General features: G+C 43.7%; 1 protein-coding gene across 1 annotated transcript in view; it reads left to right on the top strand.

Moving 5' to 3' along the window:
• Positions 1 to 14,775, top strand: part of LOC122180811 (collagen alpha-1(VII) chain-like) — a 45,379-nt gene that overhangs the window by 12,853 nt on the left and 17,751 nt on the right. The window contains exons 12-31 of the mRNA XM_042872726.1: positions 124 to 243; positions 861 to 1,019; positions 1,552 to 1,680; positions 1,985 to 2,134; positions 3,198 to 3,335; positions 3,713 to 3,859; positions 4,961 to 5,080; positions 7,452 to 7,598; positions 7,830 to 8,024; positions 8,340 to 8,479; positions 9,690 to 9,813; positions 11,124 to 11,267; positions 11,764 to 11,954; positions 12,509 to 12,640; positions 12,917 to 12,991; positions 13,258 to 13,338; positions 13,429 to 13,455; positions 13,578 to 13,622; positions 14,139 to 14,207; positions 14,303 to 14,398. Of these exons, the coding sequence (XP_042728660.1) occupies positions 124 to 243; positions 861 to 1,019; positions 1,552 to 1,680; positions 1,985 to 2,134; positions 3,198 to 3,335; positions 3,713 to 3,859; positions 4,961 to 5,080; positions 7,452 to 7,598; positions 7,830 to 8,024; positions 8,340 to 8,479; positions 9,690 to 9,813; positions 11,124 to 11,267; positions 11,764 to 11,954; positions 12,509 to 12,640; positions 12,917 to 12,991; positions 13,258 to 13,338; positions 13,429 to 13,455; positions 13,578 to 13,622; positions 14,139 to 14,207; positions 14,303 to 14,398 (2,429 nt within the window). The remainder of the gene's footprint in view (positions 1 to 123; positions 244 to 860; positions 1,020 to 1,551; positions 1,681 to 1,984; positions 2,135 to 3,197; positions 3,336 to 3,712; positions 3,860 to 4,960; positions 5,081 to 7,451; positions 7,599 to 7,829; positions 8,025 to 8,339; positions 8,480 to 9,689; positions 9,814 to 11,123; positions 11,268 to 11,763; positions 11,955 to 12,508; positions 12,641 to 12,916; positions 12,992 to 13,257; positions 13,339 to 13,428; positions 13,456 to 13,577; positions 13,623 to 14,138; positions 14,208 to 14,302; positions 14,399 to 14,775) is intronic.

The raw sequence follows: 14,775 nt of genomic DNA, 5'->3' as shown, positions 1-14,775 counted from the left end.
TATCCTATCCTATCCTATCCTATCCTATCCTATCCTATCCTATCCTACTCTGATAGTAGCTTCTGGGGGAGTCACTTAGAAGCTATGGGGTCCTTGAACTGAACAGGCAAATCTTTCTTGCAGTGGCTTCAAGCACTGTGCAGATGTTGAATGTGAGTGAGATATCCACCAATGCTGCTCTGGTCTCCTGGGACTCAGTTGCTGGGGCCACTGGCTACCGAGTAGCTTGGGGTCCTACACCAGGTAAGATCCCACTGCCCTCCATCCTGAATCACCTACACCTCCTCCAGTAGCACAGGAGATAAGGCTCTGGGAACATCAGGAATGATGAACATAGGAACAACTCCAGCTCATTAACTGGCCTGAGCTACTTCAGGGCATGAGCTGAAACCAGAAATTATTCCAGGGCCTGTCTTGCAGTGCTGGCAGATAGGGTCTCTGCAACCTGACCCCATTCCAATTCATATCCCAGTGGGTACCACTGGTAATGGTTCTACGTTACCTTGCCTGGTCCTTGAGGATGAGCTGAGTCACATCAGCAGTGCAGGGGCTCTGCAACTCCCTGGAGGGCTGGGGTGAGGCAGAAAACACATAGGTGCATCCGATGACCCATATTATGTTAACTGGGGCCTTGGGTGTGAGAGCTGGTTCTTTTGGATCCTCTTGGTGAGTTCAATTGCTTTGGTCATTCAGATTCCTTAATAAACAAAGGAATATTCAAAGGAATATTCTCTTGTTCCAACAAACACAGGCTGAGTCAAAGATGGGGAAACTATGATGCATCTCCTAGTATACGATAAAGCTACTCCCCAGATTTTAGTCTTTATCCTCTTCTATTTCTTTTTCTCTCTTTTGCAAAGAATTTTTTGGGAAAGATCGACCTCGGCAGCTGGCCCTCAACAAGTCAATCACAACCTACCAGCTCCGCAACCTGGCCCATGACACCGAGTATGTGATTTCCCTCTATGTGCTCTTTGGCTCAGTGGAAGGACCAGGGATCACAACCACAGCCAGGACATGTGAGTATGAGCAGAGTGTTCAAGTAACTACCATAGCATGCATCCACTGGGTGGATGGTTCAAGTTGGTGTATGTCTACTGAGGGGAAGTTCCAGATTTATCATCAGAGATGGAAAGGTAGAGGAAGAGGACTAGAATCCAGTATGGAGATAATGGCCTGAACATTGTGTTGAAAGGTTGACATGGGCAAACACTCCTATTCACAGCACCCATGGGAGCTCCAGGTGGATGTTTCAGTCCTGCAGATAGGATCCCATAGCTGTCTGAATCCCCATGCTGCCTCTTTTGGATTCACAGACATGCTCCTAGCTGAAGCTACAATGAAACATACACTTTGGTGCTAAGGGCAATAGGATGTACATACAAAGCCTTAGAGTGTTCAGACCAGTTTCCCTCCAAATGAGAACAATCAGGCACCAGGGATAAGCAAAGATGGCACTTTTAAATATTCTCCAATTTTGGCTTTACTGTACTGCCAACATGGAGCCTTCGGGGCAGCAATCAGTGCACTAACGCCAACTTAATCTTGCAGCTCCTCTTGGCTACATCTCCAATTTCAAGGTGACATCCTACACCAGCTCAAGCCTGTCTCTGGCATGGAGCATCATGTCAGCTGCCACCAAATTCAAAGTCACCTGGAGACCTGTGGGAGCCAGCAATGGTGAGCAGAAAAAGGGTGAACATACTTATTCCTGTCAAAGACCCATGTCAGTGGCCATGGAAGATACCTTTCCAAAGTCTTTATCCACTGCCTGGAGCAGGAAAGAGATCTCACTGCTACGAAACAATCTTCAGCCAGCACCCATTGCTGATAGATCTTTCTCTCTTTGTGTTCGTGCTCTTCTATTTATGAAGTTAATCCCCAAAGCTCTGGAATTGCAGTGCAGCAAAGAAAGGCTGTTTCCCTTGAAGGGGATGCCGCCAGCCTCACTGATGAGCTACAAGAAGCATCCCTTCTTTTACAGAAAAACAGGTAGCCAAGACTCAGTACCTGGGCAGCAGGTTGTTGGCTCACCAGATTGACCACCTGTTGCCTGACACCCTGTATAAAGTCAGCATTAGGGCTGTCTTCAGCAAGACTGAGGGGCCAGAGGTGTCTCTGACTCACCGCACAGGTACGTCCTTATGGAACAGCCCTCTGTGTTGGGACACTTGGGCTGGATTCATGGGGTTTTGCTTCTTCCTGTGTATTTTTCACATGAGTTTATCAGGACCCATAGTGTTTAAATGTGCCTCTGAATGATCTATCCTCTTGTTCCTCCCTTCACATCCCTGTGATGTGCAACCAGAGTTTGGTGCTGGCAATAAAAATATGGATGAGACCCCTCAATTTAACTGCACAGTGCTCTGCTTCATGGATTCTTCTAGTAAATACAGCCTGGTATCTCTGGGTAGAGTCATAGAATCACTGGGGTTGGAAAGGACCTCTGAGATCATCCAGTCCAACCATCAACTCATCCTTACCATGCCCACCAACCATGTCCCTAAGTGTCATAACTACACATTTCTTGAACACCTCCAGGGATGGTGGTGACCCAACATCTTCTCTGGGTAGTCTGTTCCCTTGCTTGAAGAAATTTTTCCTAATATCCAACCTGAACCTGAACTTCACCTCTTGCCTTTTCTTCCAAAATGCAATCAACGACTAGGGAGTTATAATTCATAACTACTGAGTTTTTCTTCAGTGTCATGACTTAGAACAACAAGCACTTCATTACTTCCAACATCTGACCCAGTTTTGGCTGGGATAGAGTTAATTTTTCTTCCCAGTAGTTGATCTGATGCTGCGTTTTGGATTTAGAATGAGAAAACTTTGATAGCGCACCAATGTTTTAGTTGTTGCAGAGCAGTACTTACACTAAAACAAGAACTTTTCAGCTCCTCACACTCTCCTGCTAGCAAGGAGCTGGGAGGGGACAGAGCCAGGACAACTGACCCAAAGTAGCCACAGGGACATCCCGTATCATATGGCATCGTGCTGAACAGTAAAACTGAGGCCAAAGGCTCCACCACCATTTCTCAGGGACTGGTTGAACATCAGTCAGGGAGTGGTGAGGAACTGTGTTCTGTATCACTTACTTTTAAAAATTTGTTTTATTTATTTTTTTAACTTCCCCTTATTTCTTTCTTATTAAACTGCCCTTAGTGCATGAATTTCTACACTTTTCTATTTTGCAGCATCTCTCACAGACTCCAGCCCCATCCAAACCATCCAAGATCTGAGAATTACCAACACTGCTATCAACAGTTTGAAGCTGTCTTGGAGGAGGCTTCCAGAGGCAACTCACTATAAGATATCCTGGGTACCACTCAGAAGTAAGCATCCTACTCCCTTAGGTGCAGTGTGAGGACAAAGAACAAAGATCACCAGAAAACACAAACTTAACTCAATCCTTTTCCCACAGATCATCAGGGTGGGTGGGGGCTGTAATATCTCCAGGGACAGGTTGAAGGCCTGAAAGTTGGCCAAGTTTTCATCTGTAATCTGGAGATCAGTTGGATTTAAGTGTAGTTGTATTCAAGAAGTCAGGGAAGGGATTCCATTCCAGCAGTGTATATGATGCCAGGCCAGGGAGGAAAACAACTGTAACAGTAATTGTTAATAGCAATCACCCTGCTCTTTCTATGTAGTATCATGGATTTATTTATTTGTTTGTTTGTTTGTTTTGTGGTGTCGCTGCAATTGTGGCTAGGTGGCTTGGAAACCTCACAGTTAGTTGGAGCCGAGAGCAACTCATTCACCATCCCCAAGCTGAAGGAGAGCACCACCTACACCATTGGTGTGTCTGCAGTGATTGGAGGACAGGAGGGAAACCCCACGCTCCTCACAGCCAAAACTTGTGAGTATGGAATAAATGTCACCAGGCAGTGCCAGGGATTGTGATGGGAGATGGGATTGGGCAAGGAGAAATATAGTTGGGCAGTATCGATGGGAAATATCTTCACCATTCTCAGCAGGTTAAATGTAAATATCATTCATGAGTTTATGGCATCATGTAGGATGATCAGGGGACTGGAGCACCTCCCCTATGAGGACAGGCTGAGGGAGCTGGGCTTGTTCAGCCTGGAGAAAAGAAGGCTGTGGGGTGACCTCATTGCAGCCTTTCAATACCTAAAGGGAGCCTACAGAGGGGAGGGGAATCAACTCTTGGAAAGGGTTGATATGTGTAGGATGAGGGGAAATGGTTTTAAGTTGAGGGAGGGGAGATTTAGGTCGGACATCAGGGGGAAATTCTTTACCCAGAGAGTGGTGAGGTGCTGGAACAGGCTGCCCAGAGAGGCTGTGGGTGCCCCGTCCTTGGAGGTGTTCAAGGCCAGATTGGATGGGGCCCTGGGCAGCCTGGTTTAGCATTAAACGTGGAGGTTGGTAGCCCTGCATGTGGCAGGGGGGTTGGAGATTCATGATCCTTGAGGTCCCTTTCAACCCTGGCCATTCTGTGATTCTGTGTAATACGACTGATGCTGCAGAATAGGGAGATTTGGAAATCCAGGGGTGGAGATCAGGTACATAAAACAGTCACGGAGGCTTCAAGGAGTAATAGCATCTGGTACAAGTGAACAGGCATAAAGTTAATTTCCCACTTCAACAACTCAAATGTAATGATTGGTTGGGAGAAAAACCCGGCATCCAGGCTGAAGATATGACAATTATTTGATAAAATTATATCGGTTCTCATTTAGGGAATGATTTAGTGGTCAATATTGATGGTAGGTGGACAGTTGGACCGGATGATCCTAGAGGTTTTTTCCAACCTTAATGGTGAAGGTCTCTGAAACTCATCACGGATGAAGACGTGTTTTCTAGCATACCCTTCATTGCACCCTGACATAGATATAGAGGGCATGGTAGTGATGGGTTGTCACTCGGACTTGATGATCTTAGTGGTCTATCCAATCTTAATGATTCTATGATAAGCTTGCTTTCTTTTTCTTTGCAACAGTGGATTTACCCAAAGTGACTGAGTTCACTATGCAGGAAGCTGCAGAGACCAGTGTTTTGCTGACTTGGACTGCTGTTCCTGGAGTATCCATGTACCTACTAACATGGCGCTTGTCCTCAGGTAATATTTATATGGTTGGGAAAGGAAGGATGGCTTGTAAATTGGACTCATCTGAGATGAGCTGCCCTAACTAAGAGTATTTGAGGATGGAGCATGGACAAGTGTGGCTTGGCTTGTGGTCTATTCAGTTCAGTACTTGGTCTTAGAGACAGCTGATGCAGCAGAAGATGAAAGTGGCAGGTAATATAGAAGAAATTTCTTTCCACCAACAGCCTTAATTACCATCCAGAGAGCCCTAGGCAGGCACGAGCAATGTGCCCAGGTGGCCCTCATGAGGTTCAACAAAGCCAAGTGCAAGGCTTTTCACCTGGCTTGTGGCAACTCCACATTTCCCTGGGCAGTCTGTTCAATGCCTCACCACTCTTTCTGAGAAGAAATCTTTTCCTAATACCTAACCTGTAATTCCCCTAGTGCAACTTGAGGCCGTTGGGAATAGTTAACCAAGAAGTGGTTGGTTTTGTTTTCCATACAGCCTTAACTCCTTTCTGTTCAAAAGCTTTACCATACAGCAAAGATCTTTCAAAACTTTCCTAACCATTGCTTATAATTTTTAGCATATATTTGTTTGGGTTTGTTTGTTTTTTTTTTTTACCCAATTGATTTGGCCCTAATAGGTTTGTCATTTTAAAGAACCAGGTTTCTTATTTTTTCAGGAATAGGCTTAAGCCTGTTTTGATATAGCAATTTTCCTGTCATTGCTTCAGCTTCAGCTACTAGCTTTTTTTTTTTAATCTTCACAAGCCAATAAAGAAAACAGATCTGACAAAATTCCCCTGTGCTCCCTGCAGTGCTTTTATGAGTTACCAGGTCATCAACTTTAATTTTTTTTTAATTCCGAGGACATTTTAGTATTGGCAGCCTAAGGCTTGCAGCATATGTCACTCAGGATGAAGTCTCCTGCGATAACATCATTTTTTTTCCTCTACATATTATAGATAAATGATTAGGGAACAGAACATTCAGCTCTCTAGGGTGATTTAAGTGATCTAATGTAACTGTTCCTCCCCTGTGCTGTGCTGTTAAAGTATCGATCTGTAAGCATTCAAAAATCATTGGTTTCAGAGTTGTCAGGGGCTCAGAAATGGATAATAGCACATCTGACAGTCCCACTGTGCCCTCACTCGATCGCTCCTTCTGAAATAGGTTTATAATTATTGATTTAACATCACAATCCCATGAATCTTGCCACTGAGTTTCAATAGTACCAATGAGATTAAATTTATGCTCTTGAGTAGTTCGAATTTCTCTTGTTTAATTATCCAAGTATAGAAAGACCGTTAAGAATTATGCCCTTTTTTTTCCTCTTGGTGCCTTTATTAATTTTTTTCTCAGCAACTTGAATTTTTTTCTAAATGAATGCTCATTCATTACTCATTTGCCTTTCCCTCCAGTTGGGCTCATTTAATGCCCTCCTCCTTACCTGCCTGCTCTAACCATCCTGTTCTGTAAGAGTTTGGATCCCCTTCCACTCAGCTGGAGGTCATCACTGTTGTAAATCTCCATCTCTGGTGCTACATAAAACAAACCCCATTCACCTTGATAGGGCTCCATCCATATCCAATCTTCCTGCCCTCTCTGATAGGAGGGACGTTGGAGAGATTCAGCTAGATATTATAGAATCACAGACTCATTAATTTTGGAAAAGATCACCATCAACTCCTTACCATGCTGCCTTTCTCTCTCTTGTTTCTCTCATCTCTTGAGTACTACAAAAGCCACAAAGTTTGCTTCTATTCAATCAATGTTTTGCATTCATTCTTTGAAAACTGTCTCCAGAAAAACCATGGTCCTTCTCTAGTGCTTGTAGACCTCTTCCTCCATAAGCTTACCAGCCTCATGCCGTGTATTCTACCCTGGATGTGATCAGAGGTATTTCCTACCTCAGTCTACTACCAACTTCTGCTTGTGGCAGAGTGTGGTAACCTTACACTTTCTCATTATGTGAAAAACCAAACATGAAACAAAGGGTTTTAGTGCTAGGTAGTGGCACAGCCACAGTGTAAATGTAATGTAATGTAAATGAAAGAGGTTATTTACAACTACTTAATTTATTTCCCTAGAAGCTAACCATTATTCTTTTAAGGAAAAATGTTATTTCAGAATGAAAAGTTACAAATTTCATTTTGATCGCTGTCAAAACTCATCATTCAGCATTTTCAAAAATGAGACACTTTAAAAATGTCAAAACATTGTTATGACTTTTACACAGATTTTTCCCCACCATTTTAAACTAGAACTATCTGTGGTACACAAAAGCATTTCTCAAGTTAAGCTTACTTCTCAGCAAGCTTTCCATTCATTAACAAAGAGTCCTGCTTTTATACACACCAGCCTTTGCAAACTATAATGGATGTTTCTCTCTTTTTTTCAGCTTCTGATCTTTCCCTGGAAGTGCTACCAGCAGCTTTGAGATCGTATCGAGTGACAGGACTGAGCTCTGAGGAGACGTATTTGTTTTCCATAAGACCGGTCTTTGGAGATAGAAAGGGACCAGAGACAACACTCATTGGGCAAACAGGTATGAAGTCAGGAAGGTCATTCTGTAGTTTTTCCTAGGTAACTGCTGTTGAAGTTAATTTCCTGTTATTTTTTGTTTTGTTTTGTTTTGTTTTGTTTTGTTTTCCTAATATTCTGTTGCTTTTCAAGGTGATACCATCATAACTAAGATGTGATGGGTTGATTGATGGACTAGATGATCTGAGTGTCCTTTCCAACCTTAATGATTCTTTGGTTCTATGTCGGCTGACAGCTGGACCTCACGGCGATTCACCTCCACTGGTCTCTCCCATGACTTCTGCAAAACAGGCTACCATGAGATCCCCATCTCCAAGCAATGTGAAGACCACTCCTCTTCCATTAGCCACCACTACATTACAACCAACCCCAAACACCCTCCTGTCATCTACCACAGCTTCTGCACCGCTGACATCTCTCCCTGGGCCAAGTGAGCGTGTTATCTATGTTTGATTTCAGGATGAGGTAGAACTGGGTCAAACCACCAGGAATTACTTTTTTCCTCTGATCTCAGGAGCCAAAATCCTAGTCTTCATTCAGTATATAGTGAGAGTAGCCAGTGTTGGGGAAATTGGAGGCACAAACCATATATAATGCAATTAAGCTCTCGGCACCATCCTGTGGGGTGAAGGTGCTTGCTCACCAATACTTGGCATCACAGAATATACTTGAGCTGGCATTTGTTTCATCGTTCCATACACTCTAAAGCCCCACAACTTACAGAGATTCTCTCTTCTCTCTGCAGTCTGTGGCAAGTTCAAAGCAGACATTGGGTTCCTGGTGGATGAGTCCTCAAGTATTGGCTGGAGTAATTTCAACAAAGTGAAGGATTTCCTCTTCCGGATCATTTCCTATTTCCCTAAGATTGGGCCTGAAGGGACACAGGCAAGCATTTGTTATTCTGTTTCCTGAAGGTGATTTCTGTCCAAGTCTTTACCCATTGCTCACCTCTGCAGTGCCAGCAGTCTGCTCACTCATGCTGAGATTCAGAGAGGTTTTGACTAAAAACACACATCTAACAAAGACCAGAATAGAAATCTTCTAAATCTCAGCCTGAATCCCTATTTGTATGGAGACATTCCCATTGCTTGGTTATTTTGCTAAGAACAAGTCATTAGGAATGCAAATTCCAAACCTATTGAAATACTATCCAGTTTATAGAGCCCAGTGATGTATCAGCCTTTGGGTGCCTTCCTGGGATCCTATTTCATCCCACATCCAATCCACTAATGAGAAGAAATCCCGATTCTCAATCTGTGGTATGAAACTTCCACAGTATTAAAACCATGACCAAGCAAAGCAAAGCTACAGGACTCCGTAAATATTTTATTTGGGGTTATTTGTGATTAATTAACATTCTATGTGAACTAGTCTATTGAATGCAGCTTTCCGTTGAAAGGGAAATGGGAAGCTTCTTGCATTCTTTCCTTGTAGGCAGCCTTGAAGGTTTAGGCAAGTGATGAGTTTACCCTAATTTAACAAATAATTCTGGGGAGATGAAGCCACCTCAATTTAGGCTGGTATCACATGAACTGAGTAGCTGAGCTCTCTTTGCTGTCGATGGAGGATGAAGATTTGATTGAGGAGGGATGCACAGTGTCAGGGGAGATGTTGCTCCCACCCATTCACGAGCTGCCAGAATTGCATTTCCCATCAGGTCTATGCTGTATCTACCAGGCTGTGCCAAAATTTCTGGTGCCCTAGAGTACAAAATAGTACCTTGCCCACGCTTCAGCATCTGAATTGTAACATATGTGTTGTCTGTGAAATAGGTGTTTTTGTGCCTTTTTTTTTTTTTTTAACCTGTAAGAAATACAGACTAAGGAATACCACTTATATTGCAGTGCCAGTGGTTGTGTTATCCACTCAAGATTTACTGAGTGATCAGTGAGTCATAGAATCATTTGAGTTGGAAGGGACTTTAATTAATGGCCATCTAGCCCAACTCTCCAACATTGAACAGGGACAGCTACAGCTAAATCAGTTTGCTCAAAACCTGGTTCAGCCTGACATTGGATGTCTACAAGTGATGACACCTTTGTTGTGCCCCTGAGCCCTCCACATCTCTCATCCATTTGTGTTTTTTTTTTATCAGGTTGCTGTTGCACAGTATAGCGAGGAGCCCAGAGCAGCTTTCCACTTCAACCAGCACCAGGACCGCAAAGGTGCTCTGAAAGCTGTCAAGGAGCTACACTACCTAGGAGGCAACACAAAAACAGGTGTGTATGTGTGAGTCTATACATGTTGGGAAGCAATTTTGGGCCAAGACAGAGGGTCGAGGCCTGAGAAGGTGTATGAATGTTTTGAACCAGTTTACCTGGTTAGAAAGTCATGGTCTAAAGTTCTGTAAAATTTGAGAGCAGAGAATTATATGTGTTTTTATTCCCAGGGATGGTCTATCCAACTAGTCTGGTGTCCTTTATTTGTGTCCTAGTTTTACCTCTGGGTTTCTCTTCATTGTTTTATAACCTTGAGGGAGATTTTTATACCTGGCTTGGAGACCTAGCCCATAAACATTAGATAAGGATGGTTTATGCTGAAGCATCCTTATTACCCTCTCCATGCACATTTTAATCAGCAAGTTCCAATGGTTATTGCTTTGCTACCCTAACAACAAAACAATGAACCTAGTCTTACTTTCATGACTTGCCATCGCATAAATGTTCTGTGTTTCCCCCTGTTGTACAAATAACACAGCTCTTCATCAGCTTCATTTCTCAGAAATTCAGAAACTTGTCTTATACTGTCAAAACCTCAGGCAACTCTTTCTACCTACACGTTCCCAGCAGGATGGTGGGGTATACCTACTTCCTTGAAAGTACAAAAGCAGTAATATTAAATTGAAGGTGATTAGTTTTAACTTCTTTAAATGGCCCACCTAAATGTCTTCTAATCAGTAAACATAAAAGGAAGCCTTGAAGAATCCACATACGTTAAATGAAGACTTGTAAACCTCATCCTGGCTCAATGGTATTGGTCAGGAACATATAGAGGTGGTCAGAATGCAATAATTTGGATGGGAAATCCAAATGGATAGGGAAAGTGGCTGTGAAACTGGTCAGACTGCAAACTCTTCAGTTACCTTGCCTCTAGTACTATTATTTTTGTGTGTGTGGGATTTGTGTCAACAGAGGCATTTTACCTCCCTTAGGAGTCCATGTTATTTTGGGGCTTCTTACCCATTTCAGCTGGAGGGAGAGACCTTTAGGAAACTTTCCTGGTCTTTCTAAGGAAATTTGGAAATGAGAATTCTGTGGTTTTTTTTCCTAAAATTTATGGAAAATGCTTCATGTCTCCCAAATATATATTTCCTTTTCCAAAACTATCTGCAGATTTCAACCTGAACCATTCCAGCCAGTCTGATTTACTGCTGTCTTCCTCCCTCAAAATGCATTGCCCCTCTTTAAGGTCTACTGGCTATTTGTGAGGCCACACTAAATGCCCTCATCCCTCTGTGCATGGAATGGGAACCTTCCTGTACACTTAACACTTCTGTAGATTTAATTTGTTTCTCTCCACGTTTGCCCAGGTCGTGGTATAGCCTTTATGCTAAAGGAGTTATTCCAACCCTCCAGAGGGATGAGACCAGAGTTCCCTCATGTGCTGATGCTTGTGACTGATGGGCGATCCCAGGATGATGTGTTGCCACCTGCCAGAGCAGCCCATGCTTTGGGTAAGAATTGCCCTACTGTGTTTCCCGAAGGCCTTGGTTGTCCTCCATGTACAGCTAGGTGCTGACTTTCCAGAGGGTTTATGTGAATCCATAGAATCATAGGATCATAAAATGGCCTGGGTTGAAAAGGACCACAGTGATCATCCAGTTTCAACCCCCTGCTATGTCACCAGCCACCAGACCAGGCTGCCCAGAGCCACATCCAGCTTGGCCTTGAATGCCTGCAGGGATGGGGCATCCACAACCTCCTTGGGCAACCTGTCCACTTCAAGTGCATTGTTGGCTTTCATCACTTCTTCATCCTTTCTTCTTCCTGTTCCTGACTTGAGAACCTTTGTGTTGCTGTAACTCACACACACTGCTGTCAGTGAATTCTGTAGCAGCTAGTAGAGTACCTACTCCCATCAGAGGTTGTTAAGAGCAAGGCTGTGGTGAGGGGTTTGGAAACTCTGATGTTAGACATTTTTGCTTCTGTTGAAAGAGTGATGTGTTTCAGGAATCCGCGTCATTGCTGTGGGCGTCTCGGGAGCTGACCCTGCTGAGCTCAACGACATTTTACTGCAGCAGAACCTCCAGAATGTTTTCTATGTGAGCACATTTGATGAGTTCCCCCAGATCCTCCGAGAGCTAATAGAAGTCATTTGCTCTGACCTTCAGCCCTCAGGGGCCCCGCCGCCATCTGGGGAGGTGAGCTGCTTTACTGAACTTTGAATAAAAGAAATTATCTGGCATAGGTCATGCACAAGGACAATCTTCTTTCCAAACCAAACTTTCAAAGAAAGGAAGTAACAGATTCAGAATACTGAGTCCAATCCTGAATTCACCCACTGTCCAGTCCTGGCCATAGAATGATAGGATCATTAAGGTTGGAAATGACCACTGAGATCATCTAGTCCAACCATCAGCCATCAACCCATCAGTGTGAAGAACAAAAACTTTGAAAACAAGGCAGTAGAACTGGGGAAGACAGAACAGAGCTTCAAATGTTTTGTCACATACAGCCCCTGCAGGGCCAAAGTATTTGAATGTATTATAAATATTTTGCCCTCTTCTAATTCTGATTTATGGATCTTTGGTAAGGATGTATATGATGGGTTTTCTCTAACAGTGCTACAGCTATTTCAGGGAATAGGCTGGCAACATGAAAGCACAGTAATCTCTTGAGACATGTTGAGGGCTGATTGTGATGTCTGGCCCAAAACCTGGTGGATCACCAGTCTAACCCAAACTCCACGCTGTAGGTTGCCAGACCTGAAGCTGACAAGCAATTGCCATTTGATGATACAGACAACAAGGTACACCTCCCCGATCCATCACCAGCTGAACCAGACATCCAGAAAGGAGTGGAGGCTTGTGGTCCCTGGTGTCTAAAGGTGAGAATTCCTTCACCGATTCACAGGAATGTAAATAATACATAGAATCTTCAAGTCATCTAGATTGGAGAAGACCTTCAAGACCACTATGTTCAACCACCAACCTGACCCACTGAGTCCCATCACTAAACTATATCCCTTAGTGAGGATAGGAACCAGTCCATAGTGGTAGAGCTTATCCCTCACTTGTGTTTCATGGTCACATTGGTTTGGTTTTATTTGCCATCCTTTGCTGAATCTATAGATCATTTCTTCCATTTTCCTTTTCCTTTCAAGAACTCCAGGGTCTCACCAGGTCGTGGAGGTTATGACCCATATGGGTTTACTATGAAGGGAGAGAAAGGAGAGAGGGTGAGTCCTTTTTCATTTGCTTGGTTAATTAATTACAATTAAATGACTAGTAACAACAAGGAGATCTTCAGATCTTTTTATGCTGGTGTTTTAATAAATGTTGCTCTATGCTGGCTTTGAAAATCAGGCAAAAAGGAACTTCTACATGTTTGTATTTACTGGCAGCTGAGGATTCCCTCAAGCAGTGCAGGAAGCCAGTGATGCATTAAGACATTCAGGTTGGCAGGTCTGCAGCCATAACTTGCAGGCTATTATTTTTAATTTAGGGTCTACCTGGGAAGGATGGCATTCCTGGACTGCCAGGCAGACCTGGACGAACAGGTCCTCCTGGTCCCCCTGGACTCATGGTATGCGCTTGCTTTAGCAAACCCCATAAGAATGGCATTTAATGAGGAGAAGTGAGCATGACTCTCAATTCCCTCTTTCCTGTTTTGCAGGGTCTCCCTGGCATCCAAGGTGATGTTGTAAGTATTTTGAATGTAGTGAATATCATCATACAGAGGGAACCTAAAGCTTGATCATTTCACAATGATGATTTTGTGGGTGCTTTGTGGTTTAATGTTTCGTGATTTATTTTTAATTCCAGGGATCTCCAGGCTATCCAGGACCAGTGGGGCCAAAAGGTGACAGGGTGAGTTTCATTCCTGGGTTTATTTGCAAAAAAAGCTCGTATATTGCTGTGATCTCTTGTTTCTGAGCAGTTGCACAGGGATCTTTGGTGCATATGAACTTTTGAGTTATGTGTAACATCTCTAGTCATCATCTGTGGGAGTTGTCCTTCAGTTTGGCTAGGAGATATTTAATGTCTTCATGGAGAAAACTGCTCAGTTCTTATCACAGGTTCTTGGCATGTTTCAGTGGGATATCTGCAGTAGCAGGTAGCTGTTGGTTGAGTCATTCTGCATTTTTGAGAGTTTTCATTATGAATAAGCCTGTTTGTACATGTTTAAGACACAGAAAGGTAAGGTTTCAAGACCAGCTGTAAGCAGTTCCTAGAAGCAGCTGTCCTGTCCTTCCCTTGTCCCCAAATACTTGTTTCTACTCTTTCCTTGCACCCACTTGAGCTGTCTGTATGGCTGTGCCATGCCCTCTTTTGCCTGGATCTCTCAACACAGCTGAATGTGCATCTTTATTTCCTTGCTCACAGGGAGAACCTGGTTATGTCCTAGGAGGAGTGGAGGTGATTCCTGGCCGAAATGGGCACCCTGGTCCACCTGTGAGTATTGTTCCCTTCAGTCTGTGACACTGACAGAGCAGCAAAGAATCTGGGAAAGATCACATCTCGATTTCCCCTGGTTTTCATTATCACAGGGACAGAAAGGACAGCCAGGGGCTCCTGGGGTAGCAGGACCACAGGGTTTACCCGGCTTACCAGGACCACAAGGGCCACCAGGCATCTCCATCAAGGTGAGCAAGGCTATCTGCACCATAGCTCTGTGATGTTCATCCCAGAAAGGGAGAATCTGCCTTAATCCAGAACCTCTAGATACTCTGCTTATTCGAGAGCCCTAAGACCACACATTTCTTCTCTCCATCATGGGATGATCTCACTGAGACACAGAGGGATGAACTCTGCGTGGCTTTCCTTGCCACCAGGACCCTGCTGTTCAACACAGTGGAGATCAGTAATGGAGCTTGTAATATAGTCAGCTTTGTCTGACATGAAAGCAGATTCAGTGGCCACTAAGACATAGAATCATTAAGGTTGGAAAAGACCTCTAAGATCATCTAGTCCAACAATCCATGCGCTGCCACTACCAATGTTGCCCACTAAACCATGTTCC

This window comes from Lagopus leucura, unplaced genomic scaffold, assembly GCF_019238085.1.
Source record: "Lagopus leucura isolate 7727_CA_CO unplaced genomic scaffold, USGS_WTPT01 Super-Scaffold_100008, whole genome shotgun sequence".
In the NCBI taxonomy this organism is placed as follows: Eukaryota; Metazoa; Chordata; class Aves; order Galliformes; family Phasianidae; genus Lagopus; species Lagopus leucura.
The sequence above is the reverse complement of the archived record's forward strand: the minus strand, read 5'-3'. Positions and strand labels throughout refer to the sequence as shown.